Genomic DNA, 24,377 nt, shown 5'->3' with positions numbered 1-24,377 from the left:
GAACTTCAATAACTCCAAATGAGTCAAGCAGTTTATTACACAACAAAGGCATTGCTACCATTCCTGGAGTTCCCCACAAGGTGGCAGCCCTGGGTAGATCAGGCAAATGCTCTTGGGCAGTTAGTTGTCCCACCTTCCAAGTTTCATTAAGAAGCTAATTTTAAAGGCAGCCTTGAAATGACACAAAGACCTCATTCCTAGCCTTGGGCCAGCAGGGCCCACCCTCACTGGTTCACAACAGAATCTGGAGTCTACACCATGCCTTGGCCTTTCTTCAGAGGGAAATAGCCCCCAAAATGCCTTACCCGTGAGGAGCTTGGATGAGGATTAGCACCTACATGACAATCCAGGGACAGTTCAGGACAGAGTGAATCCTGCTGTCAGGATGGGTCACAAGTCCCCAGTGAGTTGGGTTGGTCAGGGGAAATCCCAGAGCAGGCCCAGGCATCCTTTCTGATGCTCAACCCAGCTCTGATAACATGGTGGGATCCAAGAACAGAAGGGGCCCTGGGAGATCAGGCTGATGCGGGTGCTGTCTGGGCCATGGCTACACCCATTCCACAGGCGGAAACCACACTGAAGGTCCTGTTTACTATGAGCTAATATCTACCTTCTCCAAGTCTTAACCTCTCGTTCTCAGTCCAGCCCTAGAGTCACGCAGAATAATCCTTTACCCACAGAACAGAATCCATGTATTCAAAGAGGCTCATGGGCTCCCAAACACTTCTCAACTTTTCTCTACAAGCAGGGCTCAGAGTCATGCCTATGCTAACATAATCAAAAGCCTCTGAAAAAAACGGGAAAATCACAGCCACAGTCAAGAGAATTTCAAAAGCTATCTAGAATTTACCTAGAATTTTTCCTTTTTCTCATTAGATCATGTTCTTAGTAGGAAGTTCCACGCATGTGCATAGACACCAACACACACACACACACACACACACATAAACACACACACACACACCCACCCACCCACCCACCCAAGTCAAATGTTTAGCTTCCCAGCTAAGGCTATAATGAAAGCCCTAGTGAGAAAGAGAATACTTCAATTTGGTTCTGAATTCTCAAATAATAACAGCAGTAAACTTCTCACCTCAGGTAGGCCAGGCAAGTCTTTAGAGATGACCCCCCTGTGGCCTGTGAGGAGGGGGTGAAAGGGGGAAGACACGAAGCCAGGGTCTGGTTCCATCCACACAGCAAGACAGCCACAGCCTGAGCTGCTCCAGAGGGAAGATAACAAGAGGACCGCCCCTGTCCCTACACTGATCAGAAACATTCATTCCCTCTGGGCTTCTCTGCAAGGCACGCCCTTCAGACACTAAGAAGCCCCTTTCCTGGGAAACCCAGGAAAAGAAGTCAACTTTTATGAATCACCAAAGTTAACAATATATTTAAAGACAGGAGACAGGGCCCTATACATTTCTCAAGTAATAGCAGAATCTATTAAAAAAAGAAAAGCATTGCTTTGGACCCTGCAATTTTACCTCTAAGAATCAAACTTTAGAAAACATGCACAAAGGAGCACAAGGACATATGTAAGTGTGCCACCAAAAAAATCATTTGTAATAGAAAAAAATGTAGACAACCAAGATTCTCAATACACACAGACTGGAGTTAATAAACACTTGACAACTTAACTACGAATTAACTTGTTGGATGTCTCAAATCTACAGAAAACATAAGGGGACCCATGATATATTAAAGGATAAAAAAAAAAAAAAGCTAGGGAAAATAAAAATAACGCTCTGTGCTGAGTATGACACAGAACATGTCTACAAGGACACATCCAAGGTGGATGAGAGGTTAGTCATCTCTAGGGAGTGACGCTGGGGCTGGGGGTGGGGATGGGAGAGTGACTTCGCTGTTTGTTTTTTTAACCAAAAAAGAGACATTATTTTAAATTTAAAAAATGCAAAAACATCCTCCACATTGTGCTGTTAACCAAGGTTGACAATCTCTGCCCAGGATCTTGTACATTTCTAATGAAACCCAAAAGTCCACATTCTGACTGAGGTGCTCCAGAGACGGAGCTGCCATGTTACAACCCGCCCCCCTGAAACACACACATATGCAAACACAAGCACACACACAAGAAAGACCACCTGTCTGCTGCTCTCAAGTGGGCGAGGGCCCAGACCCCAGGCTGTGGGGCCTCCCCGCCCAGGGCTGCCTCATTTCCTCAAGGATAAATCATGCAGAGGGCTGGGGAGCCCCACAAATCCCTCAAGCAAACATGCAAGTCAAACAGCGCCATTCACCCCGCAAGGGCCTCTTCAAGTTAACAAAGCGTGGGAGGAACCAGGCAACAAAACCAGCCTTGTCCAGTGAGGTCAACCTTTGCCCTCCGGCCCTGTGGGGAGGAAACCTGTCGCCATCCCCATGTCCCCTGCTGCCTCTGCTGCTGGCTTACCCAAGACCTGAGCTTTCCACAGCTCAGGCAACTATCCCTGACCTGCTAAAGGTGAAATGGCCCTGTGAGCTGAGAGATCCACTCCCACCACAGCAGCAGTCTGGACTCTTCTCCTGGTCAGGTCCCAAGGTAGCACCTGATAGGGGCACTGGTCCACCTGAACAGAACTAGAGAAACTCACTGACTGCAGCAATAAACTACCCCTGGCTGTAGGAAAAGAACAAGGAATGGCATGGAAGGGAGGGAGATAAAACCTTTCCATGTCAATAGTAGGGAGAAAAGGAAAAGGGGCTTGAGAGGGGATAATCTTGGTCTGGCTGTTTGTACAAACTGTAAAAGGCCTGAGGGAACACAGTGATGAAATTTTATGCCTTGTAAGGGCAGATTTTTTTTTTTATGACAAGGTGATAACTGGAGTCTGAGATAATTCACATACCATACAATTCACCCTTAAAGTGCACAATTCGGTAGTTTTTGGTATATTCACAAGGTTGTGGGTGGGTAGGGGCTGCCCTCAGCTGGGACTCTCCCTGCCTCTCAGGCAGCATGTGCCCTGAATCACAACGGCGGCTCATCCTTATCTGCCTCACACACTGGATTTCTCCAGAAATCTTTTGGGGTAAAAACGGTTTGCCTCTAAACAACTGAAAACTCTCAGTCCTAACCCTTTGCTCTAGGAAGTTCTGTGGACCCTCTAGGAAGGAGGAAGGGCCTCTGCAGGGGTTTTCGATGCATGCAGCACAGTACTAGCTATAGGCCAGTACAGCACATTCTCCTTGGTACCTCATTTCATCCTAAAAGTGATGCTTCCAGAGCACCCCCGGCTCCACTCCTGGATCTGTGAAGGGAGACAGCAGCTAGACTCCTGCTGCCCTGGCCTTCACTTACCCCTCCCCTTCCACAAACCCTTCTTACTGCCAAGGCTCCATCAGGGCCTGCTAACTCCTGCCGTCAGACCTGACCCCACTCAACCAAGCCCCCTAATCAGAGAGTTCACAAAAAAGAAGTTGGATATCTCCAAGTATATTGAACTCAGAGTCCTTCACTGAACCTGCTCTGGGCATTCCAGATAAGGTTTCAACAAAGATCAGAGAAAGGGAATCAACAACGGAAGCCAATTTTTCAATAGAATACAGTTTATAATGGGAAAATACTGAAAATAGCCCAAAGGTCAGTCAATAGGAGACTGGTTAAATCAATCTTAGTGCTTCTCTGTAACTCAATACTGGGCAGCAGTTAAAAACAAAGAAGTAGAATGTGTACTGAAATAAAGATTCACATGATATGTTCGGTCTCGCCCAAAAACAATGCCAGCAACAAAATGAATAGTATGATCCCATTCTGTGAAATAAATTAACAAAATATAAGGGTTCTATGAGCACAGATAAAAATCTCAAACTTTTCACTGGCAGCACACTCATGGAAGTTATTTCTTTGGAGTGAGACAACAGGAGGAAGTCTACCTTTTATTTTTAAAATGTCAGCACTGTTGGGTTCTTTTATTATGTTACAAAATGAATATTCATTTTGCACTTTAAAAAAATAGTATAAAAATGAAAAGAAAGTCTTGTCCTTCCTGTTTCTGAACAATTTAACCCACAGCCGTAAGGTGAAGCAGAGCAACATGGTGGGCTACAGTTGGCGCACAACTCTCATGGCCTCATCAGGGCCAGCAGAGGATGAGGAGGGGCCGCGTGGAGGCGAGGCCTGGAGGAGGGCACAAAGGGTGAGAAGGGGGCTACAGAGGGGATGGGAGGGGTGTGTACACAGGGGGTCTGACTAAGTAAATAAAGAATAATAGCAACTGAGTTTCGCACTGCTATAAAAGGGAGTTACAAAAATGGAAAGAAAGAAAACTAGAATGAATTCTGTGATATTGTAGTATTAGACTGGAATTGGAAGAGTTTAGTGTGAACTCATGGTTTTTTAATATATGTATTACCTACTGAAAACACATATACAGATGTAGATATAAGGGGGTGGGGGGAGAGAGAGACACAGCATAGAAATGCAAGTGGGGTGGGCAGTGTAGTGTACTCAGATATTCCCTACTCTGTCCACTGAGAGGGCCTGGAAACAGTGATACCCCAGTAGCGATGAGCACATCCAGCACTTAGATCTTGCTTCTAAATACCATTCTCCACTAAAAGGAATGAGGGCTCCTTAGAGAAATGGTTGATTTGTAGAGCGAGGGCAAGGAAATTATAAAGTGAGCTTAGAATATCTTGTGCCAGAGAGCAAGGAATGCTCAAAGAGTGAGGAGGACATAAAAAGACGGAGAAGCAAGCTTGAAGGGGCTCCTACTGGCCACAATGGATTATAACCCACTGAATAAAACAGGAAACCATAAACAAACAGGTAGGTAGGTAAGTGATAAACAAAGGGAAAACAGGTAAACTTTACAATAGAGAAGTCTGGAGATACCACCTTAGTCAGGTGATCAGAGTGAACGTCATCGGTAATGGGTCATAATACCAAGCCAGGCCCCAATCAAGAGGATGCAAAGAGGAGAAGGCAGCAACACGTCCTGATAGTCCTGCCTAAGATGCATAAAGGGGATTAAATAATGAGGATCAGACTAACCCAGGTTGAGGGACAGCCTACAAAATAACTGGACTGTAATCTTCCAAAGAATCAAAGTCATGAAGGTCAAAACCTGAGGAACTGTTCCAGACTGAAGGAGACCAAAGAGACACAACAGCTGAATGCAAGGCTTTATTCTGAACAGGACCCTTTTCCTATTAAAGACATGATTGAGACAGCTGGCCAAGCCCAAATGGAGCCTGATGATTAGGTGGTAGTAAGTACTGATGCTAACTAACATTTGTGTTCTGGTCACACAGGAAAATATCCTTGTTTGTAAAGGCACATTAGCATGTTCAGGGGATAAGGTTGGCAACTTTTAAATAATAAGGGAAAAATAATTTTCTGCACTATACTTACAACTCCTCTGTAACTCTGTAATAGTTTCATAATTTAAATTTTATAAATTATATGTGAAAATAAAGCAGTGTAGATAATATCATGCTAAATTATCAGAGTTCAGAATGTTCCATGTCAGATATATCAATCAAGCCCCAACGGTCCTGCTTTATTTAACTCAGGAAACCATAAATGATAGAGATGAGTTCTCCACCTAACCAAACTTACACTCTGGCCCTCCCTGGTGTTGTCTTCCAACCCCACACATCCAACCATCTGTGGACATAGAACATATCATCAGCCCCTACCATATCCCTGGGCAGTTCCAGACCGTAAGCTACAAGAGAACTGGCCAGCATCACTCACGGCAAATTAATGTTCTGACTGGCCTGCTCTTCATGCCTTTGTCAATGTGAAACAAGAGCTGAGCCGGGTAAAGAAACAGACTGGGAATGCACAGAGCAGCAAAAGCAACAGGACACACTCCCACCCCAAAATAACAGTACTAACTGCTCCATCTCCTATTTGCACAGGGCTTTAATATTTCCAAGCTTCTCTCCACCTGTAACCTCATGCAATCCAAGCTACAGAACCCTAAGCCCTGGACAAAGTTGAATTCCTGTCACATGCTGCATAGCACCTCCTCCATGGCAGCCCTTGCAACATTCATAATGATACATGAATACATATTATTATTTGATTAACATTTGTCCCCCATTGGACTGCAGAGTCCAAGAGAGCAAGGGCTGAATGTTTGTTCACAGAAACCCCAGTGCCTCACAGGAGGCAGACACTCCAGAAATAGCTATTAAATAATCATGTAGGTGGATGGGTGAATGGGTAGGTGGGTGGGTGACTGACCTTTGTTTGCACCCAGCCACCCGGCCCAACCCTACCTGCTGCTGCTGGGCCCGGAGATCACCAATCTCCTTCTGGTCCTCCTCATGGAGTCGCTTCATGTCCTCCCACGACTGCTGCAGCAGGTTGCGCTCCCGTAGCAGCTGCCCATTCTCCCGCCTCAGCATGTCCACATCATCCTTCAGCTGGGTCTGGTCACTCAGGAGCCGGCTGTGGAGTGTGCTGAAATACCCCCACACATAGTAAGCCCCAGCCAGCCCCAACCCCCACCCCAAGACATCGCCAGCCCCTCCAGGACCCAAAACTCCCAATACACCAGCCAGGAACAACAGAAGCTGGGTCCACAGCACTCAGGAGCAGGCCAAAGCCTGCTATCAGCCAGATGCCAGAAGGATCCAAACCATTTATTAAAAACCTGACACCAAAAAGGGCACATATACAAAACCAAAAAATAGGGGTGTGGGGAGGTAAGCCCCTACCTGGTATAGACCTGGCACCTCCACGTACTGAGGTACTGAGGCTAGGCAAATATCAGCAGGTTGGCAGGCAAATACCCTCATGGGGGACCAGTAAACCAAAAGGGAACAGGCTCCATCTGTCTCTCCTATGGCTGAAGCTGCATCAAAGCCCCCTGAACAGTGACTCAGAACCCCAGGGATCTGCCTGGCCCACTGCCTCATGTCAATGTCCTACCTACTACGCTTCTGAAGCTGGCAATAGATGGTGTGAAGGGTTAATAGGCTCACTTTGCACCTAGGAAAACTGAGGGCCGAGGACACTTGCTGAAGGCCCACTGCTTGCTGTGTGGCAGAGGCAGGAATAGAACCAGAAGCCCTGGCTCCAAGTCTAGAAATAAAGAAGGGTAAGAGGCAGCCATTCTGTAGGCCCCACTCACTGGTAGAAGTCGGTCTCCTTGGCCACCTCCTCACACCTCTTCAAGGCATTGGTGTGCTGGTTCTGCAGGCTCTGCAGGTCAGACATGGCCCGCACGCACTGGATCTTCAGCCTCTCGTAGTCAGGATTCAGCCTGTGGTAGGGCCTGGCCCAGACAGCAAACACTACCGTGAACACACTGACAGGAATGTCTCTCCCCCAGGAAGCCATATCCTCGATCACTCCAGCCCAGCAGTTCCCAACACTAGTCACCTAATCACCACAACCACCTGGGTACTTGTTAAGCTCAGATGTCCTGGCCATACCCAGACCAAAAGAATCAGAATCCCCAGGATGATGGAGGGAGCCTTGGTTACCTGAGCTCCCTGCGTGGGTCTGGAGAACTGAAAGTACCATCTTCTTCTCTAGGAGCTTCCAGGAGACCCTACAACAGGCCTGCACACAGTGGGTCCAGGCCACCAGAAACCTGATATGAAGTTTCTCCTTTCATCAGAACAGTGATCCTCAATCTTGGGCTCACATTAAATACCAATGCCCAGGCCAATTACATCAGCTTCCTGGGGGTATTGGGATTTTTTTTTTTTAACTCCCCAGGGAATTCCAATGGACAACCAAAGTTGAGAACAATGGCCAGGAACAGTAGTTCTCGAAGTGGGGTGCCAGGATTTGTAACATTGGTAACACCTGAGAACTTGTTAGAAATGCAAATTGTCAGGCCAGCCCCAGACCTCCTACATCAGGCACTCAGGAGGGAGGAAGGCAGAGAGGGAGGACGGGCTAACTAGCAATCTGTGCTTCAACAACAAGGCCTTCAAGTGATTCCAGTGCATGCTCGAGTTTGAGAATCCCTGCTCTAGAGCAGGCAACAGCAACTCTTCTCTGTAAATGGCCACACAGTAAATACCTTAGGTTTTGCTGGCCACACAGTCACTGTGCAACCGCACACTCTGCCTTGGTAGCATGAAAGCAGCCGTGGACAACATGCACTCTGATACCCCGTGTCTTCACTGGCCCTGCCTATGTGCCATCTGACTGGGGCCTAGCCTCGACGAAGTAATGTCTAGAAGCAGGCTTTGCAGCCCTGACATTCCCTACAGAGGAACCTTCCTCAGGACAAGGCACACATCCTAATGTTCCTAAAGGGAAGAGGTTAAATCAATACCCCTCCCCTCCGGACCCCTACTAGCATCTTCTGGAAAAATCAACCCCTCTGCAGCCCTCCTCCTCCATTAAGTCCTCTTGAATCATGCAGGTGTGTAAAGACTCTTTCTCTGCTTCACCCCACAGCCTGCCCTTCCCTGGTATCTACCTCCAAATCCCAACAAATGAAGCAATCAAATATTTTCCTTAAAACAAAGAAGACAAGTGGAAAATACCCTTCCTAAAACACATATGGCAGGGTATAACTACTGTGTTTACAAACAACATAAAGATCCACACTATATGAGGTAGGCTAAGGTCTTCTGGGAGACAGTGGCCCATGCACACATGCAGACACACATACACACACGCTTACCTACACAGGCAGACCTATCGAGGGATTGGCAACAGGATAACTATATTAGGGCAAGGGCTGTACACCGCAGCAGCAGTGGATAAGGAGGGAAGTATAATGCCTTGGGTCTAGAAGGCAGAGGCCTAGAGGTGAATAGTGATGAGCTCAAGACCATCCAGCCAACCAATGATGAGGCACCAAAGTAGGACCAAGCCCTTCCAGCTGCTGCCAAGACCATCAAGTGAACGACCATCTGCAAAGGCCAGGGGAAAGGATAGCAGGCTGTCCCCAGGCTCTTCTGCCATACACACACACACACACACACACACACACACACACACACACACACATAGGAAGACACCACTATCAGGGCCAAATGTATAATTGTCACACACTAACACCTTTCAATACCCAAGTCATGTAACTCAGGCCATGGGCTCCAATTTTGATTTGGAGAAAGCAAAACAAGCCTGTGCAACCTCTTCCAAAGCCTGAAGGGAAAGTGTTTCAATGTGAAGTAGGGGGAAGGGGACCCCCCCCCAGGAACTAAGGACCCCCTAGTGGGAAGGGGTCGGTGATGGCACTAGGACAATAACCCTTGCCCATTGGCAAGGTGTTGAGTGCTGGGCTAGGGAGGCGGCCAATCACTACCTCTTGTCAAAGGTCGTCCCATGAGTTGCAAAGGCCAGGCGCTTCCGCAGTTCATTCCTCTCTCGGGTCACCAACCGCAGCTGAATGGAGAGGTTTTCCACCTTCTCGTTCACCTGCCGGTCAGTGAGGAGGGGTGGCGGGGATGGAGCCTTCCCGGTGGTACCTGGCGGAGGAAAATAATAAAGTGAACTGGCATTTAGACAGCGCTCACCAGATGCCAGGTACTGCTCTGAGCTCTTGGCTTGCATTAGTTACTCCCAACAGCCCTACCAGGTATGTCCTGTTAGCATTCCCCTTTCACAGATGACAACACTGACGCAGAAAGTAAGAAGTGGAACCGAGACCTAAGCCCAGGCAGTCACTCTGGCACTCAAGCACTCACCCGCCCACTCTCTGGGCCCTAGCTGAGTGCCCTGAGGACGTCCACTCTTCCCAACCTAACTTTGACACCTCCAGGATGAGCTGTTTGGGGCCTAATCCTCTAATCCTTGCCTAGTCTGGAAACACCCATCATCACCCACCCCCGGGCATCACCCACTCCCGGGCAACCAGAGACCAACCTGAGCCCTGAGTGGAGCAGAAGACATGGCCTAAGGAGGAAAGGACAGCTGGAACCCAGTGAAACTCCCAAGGATGAAGGGAGCCAGCTCCAAAGCTGGGGCCCAAGGGCTGTGTCCCCGTCTGCCCCTGACCAGGGCTGGATACTCTGCACTGCTCCCTTTTCTGAGGGGTTTAACTGCCTGAAGGACCTGCCCAACCAGCCCAGGTGTACAGGCATGGAGGAAGATGTTGAGAGAGCCACCTACAGCTAAGATTAAGTGTGACGTAATACCGGTAAGTCCTGGGGCCTCTGGCTGCCCAGCCCACATCAGGCCCTCATCATTAAAAGTGTCCTGAAGGAAACCCCTCGCCTTATACAATTATGAGGGAATAGTGGCCACCACCAGCACCTCTGACAAGATCCAAATTTATTTCTAAAAGGAGAGCACTTCACTCAAATGTCTGAGAAGAAGAGATGAATCCATGGTGCCTTTATATTTAACTCTGTCCATATGTTCACCTGAGGTCTCCTCTAACCCTCAGAGATCCGAGGTGGGGTCCCAGGAACTCACATGAGCCATCCCATTTTATGAATGTGATCCAGGAGGCTGACACACCCCAAAGGCACAGCATTTGTCTCCCCAGTAGCCCTAGAGTGTGCAAAGGGCAAGATACATGTCTTCTGACCCTGCTATCCTGATCATACCCCCACCCAGACTGATTCTTGTTGGTAGACTGCTCATGCAAACCAAGCGCTCCCTCCCCCACAAGAAAAAAGACCAGCACTCAGGTGTGGCTTTGTACCTTCCAGGTGTGCCAGACAAAATGAGGAATTCAACACTGTGGGTGACAAGCTAGACCATGGTCTGAGGAAGGAGCCTCAAGCTCGCAGATCATCGGTACCACTGAATCTAATACCCGGTGAAATACATGTTATTTTAAAACCACCACCACAACCACCAGGATTCCTGTGCTCCAAGTCAGACCTCTAGGGCCAGAATGTTCGCTAAGGTGGGGCCTGGAGCAACCCTTTCCACGAGCACCTCTCGTCCCCATGGCCTGAGAAGCCTTCCCTCACCTTTCCCCAAAACACCCTGGATCCTCACCCCTGCCCCCTAGAGTTTTGAAAAAAGACTGTTTCTAGCTCTGTGTGGGCTGTGTAACATCTTCTTTTGGCAAATGAAGTCACTTTTAGGAGCTTTAGCCCAGGGCCAGTTCTACACTGTCATATGATTTGCAATAACTTACCCAGCTCTCTCATAAGTGGAGCTTCCTCTGGACGTGAGTCTGATGCCCCTCCTGGAGGTGACCATGACTCACTCTCTAAACAACTCCAGGAGGCGGGTAGGGATGGGACTATCTGTGGAGGACTGACAAACCCGAGAGTAGGATAAAAAAAAAAAAAAACCTCAAAAGAACACCCGGAAAAAAAGGTATTTCAGTGTTCACAGTCATGAGCAACAGCAGACAACCCAGATATTTCAGACATTAACTTAACCTTCCCAACGACCCCAGATGGGTACTAATATTATCATCCCTATTTCACAGGTGAAAAAACTGAGGCCCAGCAAGGTTAGGTAATCAGCCCAAAGCTGCACACACAGCAAGCGGTGCCCTGAGATGGGCCCGAGCATCTGCATTCGGAGCATGTGCTCCTTAGCACCACACCTTACTGCTTCCCAAATGACAACCATGAGCAGCATTCACTTCGTACCTGGAAGTTTTTGAAATGCTCTCCATACATCATCCCATTCAATACCCTTAAGGAAGATATTTCTGTTATTCCCATTTTACAGACCAAGAAACAAAACCTTATCAAGGTTAAGTAAAATGTCCAGGTCACAGAGCCAGAAAATGACAGCACTAAACCTCCCTCTATTACCCCTGAGCCTAAGGCCTTAAACTAAAAGTTGGCAAACTTTTGACGCTAGGCCCTCTTTACACTCTTAATAAATGACTGAGGATTCCAAAGAGCTTTTGTTTATATGGGTTATATCTATCTAATGAAAAATTTTAAATACCTACCAAATTAAAAATGACCAAAAATCCATTATAGGTTAAAGAAGTACAAACGAGTCACTGATAGAGGGTCACAGGGATGGGGAGCATGGCATAGGGAATGCAGACGGCAGTAAGGTGATGGCTATGTGTAGAGGGAAGATAATCAGGGGGATCATTTCTAATCAATGTACTATACCTGAAACTATTTTAAAAAATTAAATGCTTTAAAAAGCCCATTATGTATTCACTTAAGATTTCTTTTATGAAAAATTAACTATCTTTTCCTTTACAAAACAAAAAATGTAGTGAGAAGAGCGGCATTGCTTTGCGTCTTTATAACGTTGCTTGATGTCTGACTTAATACAGCAGCCAGAGTCTCATAACTGTGCAATTATCACACACCATGATAGAACCTTTAGAAAACCCCATCCTACAGTGGAGTGTTTGAGAGGATGAGAATGAAAAAAGCAAGTGACATCTTGGTGTCAAAGTTTTGTCTTCATCAGCCCCTTGAAAGGACCTCAGGAACACCAGGCCACGCTTTGAGAACAGCTGCTCTGTGCTATACGCAAGTCCAAGAAGTGGACCAGAGAAATATCAAATCTCAAGTTTCACAACTGAAAAGTACCACCAGGCACAGCAACCTGCCTCGAGGAAGATAAAGGATTTTCACCCCATTTTACAAATGAGGCAGCAGAAAGGTACATCCCTTGGCTTTCACAGAAGCTGGAGAGAGAAGCAGCAGCAGGACAGAAGGAGGGGTCAACAGATGTGTTACCACACAGTCATGACCTACTGTCTCAGTCTCCAGCAGGGTGAGGCCACTTTGTCTGCAGCTGTGAGGACCTGAGGCAGCTGATCATGCAGACAATGAAGTGGGTGCTGACTTTTGCTCACCACAGCCTAGGTGCTGGGTTCGGTTCTGTACTACATACAATCTGTCCTGGCCTTACTAATTCCCACAGTGTCCTCCCAGGGGTATGTGCTATGATCACCCCATAAGAAAATGACATTGAGAGAGACTGCACAGCTAGGAAAGCGGGAGGTTCCCATGCAAATTCAGCTCTACATCCAGAGCCAAGGTCTCAACCCCTATGCTACACTGCCCCCTAACAGGAGTGGCCTCCTCTTTCCTTTCCCTTGCCTTTCTTTTCCCTTCCAAAGGCTTGAAAATCCATAAAACACACAAAAAGTAAGGCCACCCAGACTGAAAAGCCATCAAATTGTATGCCCTCTGACTCAGGTGACACATTGACTGGGTGCTTCTGTCCTTTCACAGTAAGAAAAGCTGAGGACAAAGGTAGCTAGTCACAGGGGACCTCAAGAAGAGCCCCAGATATGCCAAGCCAGGAAGTTCAAAACAGCAATTGTTATAGAAAACCCATTTCATCCCCATTCAACTAAAAGGTTTTCCCTTTAACTTGCATCTCAGGGTTGAAAGGCGTTTTGAAGATGACATAGTCCTCCCATCCAAAAGGTTGCCAAAATGCCCCAAATGGCTACCAAGACTGTTTGAACACCTCCACGGCGAGGGAACTCACTATTTCACCGCAAAGCCTATTTAATCTCTCCCCATAAAATGATTATCTGTACTGAGTTAAAAGCTGTCTCTATTTCCCCAACTGACTCTATATCTACCCCTAAGGGCTACAAGTATAACTGTAATTCCTCTTCTACACAACAGATCTGCTAGTATTGAAAACAACTACCAAGTCCCTTTACCATTACCAGAATAGCTAAAATAAAAAAAAAGTGGCAACACCATATGCTGGCAAGGATGCAGAGAAACTAGATATTTTTTCAAACATTGCTGGTGGGAATATACAATGATACAGCCACTTTAGATAATACTTTGGCAGCCTTTTTATAAAGTTAAACATGCACATATGATACCACCCAGTAATCCTACTCCTAATATTTACTCAAGACAAATGAAAATTTATGTTCACCAAAACCAGCATACAACTCTTTATAGTAGCTGGTGAATGGATGAACAACAGCATTACATTCCTACAATGGAATATTATTCAGCAATAAAAAGGAATGAGGAAACTACCACCATCACACACAAGAGCATGGGGGAAATCACAAATGCCTTATGCCAAGTGAAAGAAGCCAGAATCAAAAGGCTATCTATGATTCCATTCATATGACATTTACATGAGAAAAGGCAAAACTACAGGGGCAGAAAAGAGATCACTGGTTGCGTGGGCCTGAGGGGAGAGGGACTAAAGGCAGACTACAAAGCCGCAAGAGGAAACTTTTCTGGGTGAACGAACTGTTCTCTATCTTAATTAAGGCAGTGGTTAAATGACTATATGTTTTTGGAGTCAAAACTCATTGAATTGTACACCTGAAACTTAACTGGATTTCGTTAACCAATGTTACCATAATATAAATTAATTAATTTTTGTAAAAGCTCATTGAACTGTTATACTATAAAGGGTTAATTTTACTATATGTTATTTTACCTCAATGAACATGACCTTAAAATAAATTGTTTAAAAAAAAAAAAAAAACTGTGGTGCCCTAAACTAAAGCCATTATCCCAGGAATGGTGTGGCTGGTGAAGAGATGTGGATTATCAAGCCCCTCACCAGTCACTGCAGTTATAGGAAACATTTTAAGTAATAAGCAAAATAAAACTAACTTCAAGTGAGTTGTCCAAAAAATGTCAAATACCTTTTTCTCTGTCCAACCCTGTGCAGTTGTTCTTTTAGATTCAAGTACAAAACCATTCACTCTCCCTGGCTTCACTCCTTCCTCTTCCCAACTCTGGAGCCCCACTTGGGAAGACAGCAGATTTTCCTTTCTTTTTTGGGTTAAGGATAGGATTCAGGGAAAAGGGGTTTGAACTGGACTAAAATGGATCCAAAAGGAGTGCTGGATGATGCCAGGAAAGCTGGCACAGACCCTGGAGTTCAGACAATGTGCTGTCACTCACCTGGGCCTTGATGTGAGAGGGACAGCAGGAGCAGAAGTAGAGTAGGCAGAGGGAACAGAGTTACCCTGGCTGATTTTCTTGGCTATAAGCCCCTTTGTCTTTAGCTCCCTCTTCACCACGCTCCAGCAGACCTTGAAGGCTGCCCCCTCAGTTTTATTTACAGCTGGACAGGTCGCAACTCTGCTTCAAGAGCCCTGTGGGCCATAGTGCCAGAAGCCAAGGAGGAAATTGGCACCAGCCAAAAGTGGTCAGGTGGAGTGGAGATGCTGAGGTAAACTTCCTGGCCATCTCTAGGTCCTGGCTGTCAGGAGAGAAGTTAAGGAGCAGCAGAACATGGTCATCACAAGCAAGGGAAAGCAAAACCAAATCAAGCTCAACTCCGACCCAGGAGAGCCAGAGCTACTGGGGGAGACAGCCCCCTTGTCCTGAGCCAGTGCTTCTGAAAGCACCTTAGCTTCAGGAGAGAAGCTGTTAGAAATACACATTTCAGGTACCACCTAAAATTACTGAATCAAAAACCTTAGGGGTGATCCCTTCCAGGTGATTCTGAAGCCTGATAAAGTGAGAGAACCTCTAGTCTGTACCAAAGTTGCATTCGCTGGCCGGTTAACTTTTTCTTCTTGGTTTTATTGGCTGTCTTGTAGCCACTGCACTTAAAAGAATCATGCATTAATGAAATGCAGGGATGGCCCCTTCCTTAAAAGCCCAGGGGGTTGCCCCCCTTGGTTCCTGGAAGCCCACGGCTCAACTCCTCCCAGGACTTAGAGTGAGAGGAGGTTAGATTCCAACGCAGCAGCTGCAGTCTTGCCCAGCTCCCAGATCTCCCCCCGGATAAGCTACCTGCTCTCTAATCTTCGACTCCAGGTCTGCTTTGCTGAAACCCAAACCAAGACATGTGGCGATGGACTACCGCTTCTTCCTGGCTGTTCTTGTGTCTGCAGCACCATTCTTAAAAGGCCCAACTTAAGAATTATCTCCTCTCTGAAACTTACTCTGGCTCCCCTCATCAGAAATAACTGCTCTTTCCCCCAAACTATCTGTTTATGTTTTACACAGAGCAGATGGCCAGTCACTTACACTTCTGGTGCTATAGTCTGAATGTTTGTGTGCCCCCCCCCAAATTCCTATGTTGAAATCCTAACCCCCAAGGTATGGCATTAGAAGGTGGAGCCTTTGGAATGATTAGTCATGAGGGTAGAGACACTCACAAATGGATTAGTGAATGATAAAAGGGACCCCAAAGCACTCTCTCCCCAATTCTGCCATGTGTGGTTACAGCAGGAAGGTGCCTCTATGAACCAAGAAGCGGGCCCCATCAGTCACTGAATCTGCCTTGAACTTGGACTTCTCAGTCTCTAGAACCATGAGAAATAAATGTTTGTTTCTAAGCCACCCGGTCTGTGTGATATTTGTCATAACGGCCTTGATGGACTGAAACACCTGGCTGGACTCTAAGATCAGGGGCCAGGCCCCTCTATAATCCCTACAAGCACTGACCATGTGCTCCAAGAGGAGACCTGCTCCCATTCATCTGGTGAACTGCAGGAAAACAGACTGATCCCAAAGGACCAGAGAAGGAAGGATCAGGGGACACAGTCAGTCAGAGTACTGCCCTGCCCTGTTGACCAGAAGCTGCACTTTCAAGAAATCTTCACTAGGATATGAAGGAAACCCTCCGGCTCCTTCTCCTAACAACAAGCCTCCTGTCACTTCAATTTGCATGAAATTTAAGGCTTGTTTTATAAATGCCACCCAAGAATGTCTCTTTTCCTTAAAACTTCTCTAGTTATCCAAGATGAGAAATAAAAGGCACCAGAGAAATCAGGTCAGGGTGAATAAAGAGGAAAAAAATATCGATTGGTTGAAATGGGTGTGCAATCCCTGGGCAGATCCGCGGGGCCTACCCATCGGGCGGATTATTTAATAAAGGGCTGCATGGAGTAAGGGGAGGCCTCGAAGAAGCCACAACACTTAACAGATGAAAACTCCCTGGGAGGCCTAAGCAGAAAGACACTGCAACCTTTAAGACTGTTAGCTGGCAAGGGCATGGTGAGTTGTTAGTGGGGTCAAGCTGGAAAGCTGAAACTGGACAGACCACCTGAGGATCTAATGCTGACCAGGCAAGCCAATCAGGTACTAGCTGTCACTAAGAAAATACTGTATTTTCAAGACTTCATCTACCAATTTTTCTTATGTCGAATATAACTTGCTGTTCTTTTCCCAAATGTTCTTTGTTAGGGAGATACATGCGGGAAAGTGAAGGTGATATTTTTATTCTAAGACCTTGCTTTTGCCTTTCTTTAGGTTCATGGAGAAAGATCAAGAACAAACAAAAACAGCTAGTCTTCATCTGACTTACCAGAGCCCCCTTCTGCCAGGGGTAGGGTGCACCTGCAAAGACCGGGGAAGGAAGAGCTCTGCCAATCATAAGGTGAGCCTGAGCCAGAAGGGAGTCTCTGGGAGGTACTGCGATGGAGGGTCCTGTAGCTGACCCTAACATTCATTCTACACCAGGGAACTCATCCCAGCCATTTCCAGTTCTCTTGCCAGGAAATGGGTTAGGCCAGCCCATCTCAATCCACAAGGGCTACTACAACATGTGGCTGCTGGGCCCCACCCTCACAGCTTCTGACGTAGCAGGTATGGCGTAAAGCTCAGGAACCTGCATTTCTACCAAGTGACTGAATGCTGCTGGTCAGGGCCACACTATTTGAGCCACCGATTTGGACAAGGACAGGTGACCCAATACTGACAGACTATGCCGAGGGACTTCTGGGGAAGGCTTCTTTGCTCATAAAGAGACACTAGAGGAGGGTAACCCTGTCCAACCTCCGGACCATTTGTGACAATGGAGATGTTCTTTTACTTGCTCTGTCCAATAAGGTAGCCACTAGCCAGAGGCAACCATAGAGTACTTGAAATGTGACTAGGGTGACTGTTGAAACTAGAAATTTTAATTGTGTTTCATTTGAATTATTCTGAATTTAAAATCCATTTTGGCTCCCATCATGGAAAACGCAGCCCTGGATTTTGTCAGGTCTGGATATAATGGCTGGAACATGCTGCTACATATCCCTGACCATCAATCAGCCTAAAGGGGAACGCACCACAGAGAGGATCGCAGATTCACATCCTGATGTACTCAGCCCAGAATGGTGTTTCTCATTACGTGAGATCACACATTTCTTTATTGTTTGAGGCAGTGTGAGTAGGTAACCCCTACTGCCGCATCCACAAGGACATGGAAGTCAGCCTGTAGAAAAATGAAGCTACTCATCCCAAGGACAACGTCACCTAACGCAGAAGAGTGAGAGAAGCAAATCTTGGTTCTCAGTGAACTTAAGAGGGTTTGACCTGAAAGGGTGCAACCTGGTCTTTCAGCATTCAAGATCTGGGCACAGACAGCATTGCGTTCTCCCTGCCTGCTGACAAGTATCCAGGGACACTGCTGATGACTCCATTCCAAGGTCCATCAGGTGTGTGGGGAACTGAATGTTGGGTTACTGACATAAGACTTCTTCCAGAGCATATGAAGGTCCAGCGGCACAAAACACACCTCCCGCTGTGGCTTAAAATTCCACCATTAACAATATTTGCTATGGTTTAAGCAATAGATCTCTCTGGAACTCCTTTTAAAATGTAGATGATCCTAGGAAAGGTACTGCCTTAAACCTTGAAGTGTCAATGTGAATGAGTTTGTGACATATCTGTTAGATCATTGTACCTTGTACCCAAGGGGAAGAGGGAACAAAAAAGGGTGAGATATGAGAGGGGAAAGAGGCGCCCTCAGGCTCCACCAGTTCAGTTTTACAAAAGCCTCACCTTACTGCTCTCTTTATCCTGACCACCCCACCACATGCACTTCCTGAAAGGTAGTCCCAAGTTCAAAAATCGGACAATCTCATCATTCAATCAATGTGTCTCATTGACCCAAAGTAGGAAGGATGAAGTGATACTCAACGGCTCTTGACTATGGTCCCAAGAGTCCTTCCTGAAGCCTAAACATGATAAAGGAGCCTGTGAGGGGCTTAATTATATCCCCTCAAAAAATGATCAAATCCTAATCCCCAGTAAATGTGAATGTGACCTTATTTGGAAATGCAGTCTTTACAGATAATCAAGTTAAGATGAGGTCAGACTGGAGTACAGAGGACCCCAAACCAATGACTGGGGTCATTTTTAAGAGGAGAAAACTGGAGACACACACACAGGGATAACATCATGTGAAAATGATGGCAGAGACTGAGGAGATACGTCTACAAGCCAAGGAATGTCAAAGATTGTCGACAACCACGAGAAGCCAGGAGAGGCCTGGAACAGACCCTAACCTAAGTGTCTTCAGAGGAGGCATGGCCCTGCCAATACAGCACCTTGATCTCAAAGACTTCTAGCCCCCAGAACTGTGAGAGAATACATTTCTGTCTTGTAAGTCATTCAGTTTGTGGTACTTTGTTATGGCAGCCCTAGCGAATGAATGCAGTGACCCCCTACTGTACCCGTCTTCCCTTCTCACCCCTCTGACCTCACTTATTCATTTAACTGTTTCCCCCATAGACCCAAGACCCACAAGCACAGGCACCACACCTGCCTCTTCGCCACATCCCAAGCCCACTTCTGGCACACTGGAGGCATCTGTAAAGATGGTCAATTAACACATGAAAGGTCTGCTCTGGCTAGCTGTGGAATCTCTGGCATCAGACTGCCCTCTGCCTATATAAAGGAAAACCAAATAAATAGACCAGATAATCTCTGTGAGCCTTTCTGACTCAAAAACTACAGGACTCACCACTAAAGGTGTATCTAACCATCAAGGTCAGATCAGAACACCAGAAACCACACTAAGAATATTAAATAGAGGGCAAGTAACAGGCAGTGCATCACAGAGGTATGGGACAGCTGGAGGACTATGACAACCTTTCTCCGGGATGTCTTCAGTGAAATGAAGGAACACTACGGGCTTCTGGAAATGTATCCATTCCAGCATGGACTGGCTACTCCTGTCCCTAAAACAACAACTCCAGTGGGCTGTCCCTGCTTACAAAGGATAGTACCAAAAGGGGCCAGTCTCATAGATGGGTGGCTTTGGATGGATGTGGCAACAGGCTCACTGAGAAATCTTATGCCCTGAGTAGGTAAAAAAACAGCAATATATGTGCCTCTCCCAGCACCCACCTCCCTTCCAGTGTTAGGACCAGATTTCTGTCCTCCTCCATTAAGAGAGGGTTTTGCTGATAAGAGAAGATGTGAATGGAATCAATGGAAGAAGACCCCATGAGTGATTTGAAAGGTGAGGGCCAACTTCCCATCCCACGAATCCAGGACTGCCCTGGCTCACACCCACATCCCTTTCCTGCCTCGTGTGGAAAGAGGGGTACCTGGGAAGGTGGTACTCACCCACACTGCTGAGGGAGCTGCTGCTTTCTGAGTCTGAGGGCATGATGGACAAGACGCTGTAGGTGGAGCCTGGGGACAGAAAGGGAAATCGTTTGTTACTAACCCCAAAGGGGTCTCTTGTCTATGCCCCAGACCACTGATCTTAAGTCATCAGCAGGCTGAGAACCCACAATGCACCAGGGACTGAACATCAGATTCAAGGGGCCAAGAAGGGGAGGTGTGGTCAGCAGGGCCTAGTGTTAGGTGTTTCTGACTCGCCTCCTGCCACCCTCCTGCTCTGGAGACCGATCTATGCATAGGTAGAGGGGACCTGGAGTCGGTCAACTGGCTTCTTGTTGGGATACCTGAAGAAAACCTTAGCAAGGGAGCAACAGGCCCCAGGTTAAATAGAGTCCAGAGAGTCCCAACAGATTTTTATCAGTATGACTCTGGCTTCCATGCAGAGGGTAGCAGAGCATAAATTAAACGTCTATGGACTATTTGTTCTTTTTGCCTGATTATTCTGCTCTTAGTATTCAAGCTCAGTCCTTAATAATTTAGCCAGTGTCTGCCCCCTTACTAAAAATTACTCATAAAATTATCAGCAATTACATTGTCATTAAAGCATTAGGGAAAATCTCTGGGTCAGGAAACCCAGTTTCTGAACCCAGTTCTTATCCATGTGTGAGCAGCCAGGTGATGCTGGGCAAATTGCTTTATTCTGAAACTCTGTTTCCTGGTCTATAAAATAAAGCGGTTCAACCAGATAGCTTACAAGGTTCTTTCCCCCGTCCCATTTTAGCAATTACATTCTCCACTGATTAATGGAAACAGAAGGTATGCTTTGTTTATCAGGTCTACAAGGGACACAAAATTAAGAGGGTAGACAGACTCAGACTAAATTGAGAGTCAATAAAAGCACAACATGCAGAGATGGTGGGTCAAAAAAACAAGATAATGGGAAGAATGCAATGTTTTGTTCTAGAACCAAAAGAATTATACAATGAAAAGGTATATACTGGGCAGAGTGAGTGAGCCAGAGATGAGATTTTAGTCGTAAGGCCTTTGAACAAACCTTAGGACTTTAGTGTCAGAAAGTGGCCAAGAACTAATGAGATTTTGGGCTCTGAGAACAGAAATGGGGAGAAAAATTTAAGGGGTTCTTTCCTATCTCAACTCTTGACAAGCCACCTATGTGTGCACACTCTCAGGAGGGAAAGAAGAGAGATAAAGAGATGGGTGTGGATAGGGGAGAAAGAGAGATGCTCGTGGCAAGGAGGAGACCGCCTGGGGACAGAAGAGACCCCAGGGAAGACCTGAGGGGAGGAGATGAAGACCACACATGGAGGACAGAGAGATGAACAGCCACGGTGTAACAGTGTACATGTGAGCTAACAGGTGTGTGTGCCCACCTGAAAAAGAGATGAAAGGGGAGGGGAAAAGAAAAAAAAAAAAAAAAAAAACAAGAAAAAAGGGACTTTGGTAAAAACTAAAACGGTGGCCAGGAACGAACATTCAAGCATTTTCTGAGACTCTCTGAAGAATCCAGTGGATGTTTAGTGTGGACTGTAGAGGATGATTAGGGGAGTAGGCAGGTGTTTTGTCTTCAAGTAGGACTGCCAGAAGGCATTCAGTTTGTTCAATACAGCTTCCAGCAGCAGAACTGGCAACAGCAAGTAGATGCTGGAGAAAGCTTCAGGTCGGGATGTCCTAACAGGCAATGCTGCCACAAAGATCCCTGGAAAGGATATCAGAGGGGAATTTGCACATAATTTGAAGGAAGACAGAACCAGAAAAATGAAAAATGAATAGCAATGTTCAATAAAAATACCCCTTGTACTTCAAGTTAAACCTACACTATTCATTTTACTGTCCATTCAACACTTCCACATTTTTGTCTTAAACAATGAGCATCTCGAATCATCGCTCTTTCCAGATCATAAATGCTACACACTGTGTAAAGATCTGTGAACTAAAGTCAGATATAATTCAGGGAATCCACTGATGTCTTCTAAGAACAAGAGTGCAACACAGTCCCTATTTTTTTAAACTCAACTGCCATCTTCTTAATTATCCATTTATTTTTTTCAATGGGGGCAAGGAAGACTGGTCAGCTGGTATGTTGGTGGACTGTTTGCAAAAGATGCATCCTCGGAAAAGCAGGCACAAATAAACTCTCCCGCTCACACCTAATCCTGCTGCGACACTGAGAATACCCGGCTGGTGCTCCAGTAGATGCTCTCTGCAGGCACGTCTTGCTTCTTTCTCATTCTTGGCATCGGCAGTGCCCATCTTCCAGGAAACCACCCCTCCGCTTCAGATCGTCGCTCTCCTCCTCCATGGCAAGTTTCCACTGTTAATTAAACTTGGCAGACACCCTTCTCTTTCTCTCATCTCCCACCCTGGCTGGGGGAGTCAACTGGCCAGCCAACACATTCTGTTCCTCTTCCTTGTCCCCAAAGTGCTGAAAGGGATCTGGGGCCTGACCTAGGGGGCAGTGTGACATCTCTGTCTGCATCTCTGGGTAATACCACCCCCAAGTCAGCTGGCAGGGTTCCTGGGATCTAGGGGTGGGGGCCAGCAGGGAGTGATTAAAACTGGACAGGGTCCAGTCTTTACAATGTTCCCAGGGCCTTAGACGTCATTCCGGGGGGGTGAGGGGGGGAGCCCGAGGACGATGTTGTCTTGGTCATGCTTTGTCTCTTCAGCTATTGTTGTCTTAAAAAGCCTGTGTGGTCAGGACTGTCGGGAAAAAGCAAAGGAGTCACTCTCCCCCAAAGTCACATGGTGTCCTTTCAAAGCCGGTGCTTCTGAGGAGCGGGTGCTGGACGTCAACTGCCTCTGAGGTTTCACAATCAAGAAGTCAACAGGAGTCCTGTCTCACAGGCGCGCACTTCCCTGCCCCTCACAGCCCCTTACTCTTGGCCAAATGAGAGACAATTACCCCCGAGGCTCCCTGAAAGCACCTGCGCCCCACCTGTGCTGAAACCTAAGGCAGATACTCCACCTCATGGAGAGGCCCAGAGTAATGAGCTCCCCCACCAACTGCCCGCAGGCCCTCCCCTTCTATCCTTATACCCACAGGTAGCAGGCATTGTCACTCAGGACGCTCCCTACAATCTCATACAACCCTGTGTAAAGGTCTTGAAAAACAGAGGATCTGAAACATTTATAGCAAAAAAGAGCAGAGCATGAGCCCAGGTTTTCATGGCAGTGTGGACCAGAGAAGAGTTCCTTACTGCCATAGGAAATTACCTGGGGGCCTGCATAAAGTGCAGGTACTGGCTGGGCAGATACTGTGAGGCCTGAAACTCTACATTTCTAACAGGTGCTCAGGGAACATGGTCCATGGACAGAATCAATGCAGGACACCAAGGCTGACCAGAGTCAGCAGATGGGATGCAAACGAAAGCCATGGCAGAAGCCCTGGGAGAGAACCAGTGAACTCTTTGGGACTAGCCTGGGCCACTCACTGTGTCCTTCCCAAGAGCCCAGCAGGGCCCCTGCTAATTGTGTTTCCTCTATGACTCAGCCCCATTGGATCATAGAGATCACTTCAAAAGAACTTCCACTAAAATCACTCTAGCAACCTGTGGGGCACAAGAGACAGAAGAACTTCCCCTAACACAGCCCTCCATTCACCTGAAGCTTGTCAAGGCCCCAGTGACTCACACTTTCTCCCTGTGAAACCTACAATGTAAGGGAACTTGTTTCGGCCTTGAGCTAGCACACAGTCCTCCCTGAGCTCCAGGAGGGTGAAGAGAAGCTGGCCTGCCTACCCGACTTGACACAGCTCTGGTCTTGGAGGACATGCAACCTCACCCCAAGTACCTGAGAAGAAAGAGGGAGAAGGCAAGCTACGATCCCCTCAGGGCTCAGTGACAGAGTGGGCAGGTGCTGCCTGGTCCCAGAGCGAGAGTAACCACCAGGCCACTTGCCTCACCTTGAGACCCTCTCCTAGTTCACACCTGAGGAACCACAACTAGCACACAAATGACAGAGGATGTACATGTTCACCAGGTTCCCCATGCATGCCTGAGCCCTGCAAGGCACGAGGCCAGGTCTGACAGAAAAAAGATGAGCAGGGACTAAGGAGGGTGTGCCACTGCTAGGAGACTCTGGAAGTCTGTGGAAGTCCCTTCCCTTCTCTGAGCCTGGGGCACTCGTCTGTAAACCAAGGCTGCAATGACCGGGATACCGATGGGGCGCCAGCCAGCCTGGCTTCAACTCCCAACTCGACCCACTTAGCAGCTATGTGCCCTCAGGTAAGTTACTCAGCCTCTCCCTGC

General features: G+C 47.1%; 1 protein-coding gene across 5 annotated transcripts in view; it reads right to left on the bottom strand.

The window, feature by feature from the left end:
* DLG5 (discs large MAGUK scaffold protein 5) overlaps positions 1 to 24,377 on the bottom strand; it is a 115,018-nt gene that overhangs the window by 51,188 nt on the left and 39,453 nt on the right. For 3 of the 5 annotated variants that reach the window (XM_016159440.2, XM_016159442.2, XM_016159443.2), the window contains exons 2-5: positions 20,110 to 20,178; positions 9,231 to 9,393; positions 7,086 to 7,229; positions 6,229 to 6,412 (exon numbers count right to left, since the gene is read on the bottom strand). In XM_016159440.2, the coding sequence (XP_016014926.2) occupies positions 6,229 to 6,412; positions 7,086 to 7,229; positions 9,231 to 9,393; positions 20,110 to 20,178 (560 nt within the window). Of the gene's footprint in view, positions 1 to 6,228; positions 6,413 to 7,085; positions 7,230 to 9,230; positions 9,394 to 20,109; positions 20,179 to 21,601; positions 21,627 to 24,377 lie in introns of those variants that run through there. The other 2 variants (XM_016159444.2, XM_016159441.2) reach the window with 2 other exon arrangements.

The sequence above is a fragment of the Rousettus aegyptiacus genome, unplaced genomic scaffold (genome assembly GCF_014176215.1).
Source record: "Rousettus aegyptiacus isolate mRouAeg1 unplaced genomic scaffold, mRouAeg1.p scaffold_m13_p_6, whole genome shotgun sequence".
NCBI classification, from domain to species: Eukaryota; Metazoa; Chordata; class Mammalia; order Chiroptera; family Pteropodidae; genus Rousettus; species Rousettus aegyptiacus.
The sequence above is the reverse complement of the archived record's forward strand: the minus strand, read 5'-3'. Positions and strand labels throughout refer to the sequence as shown.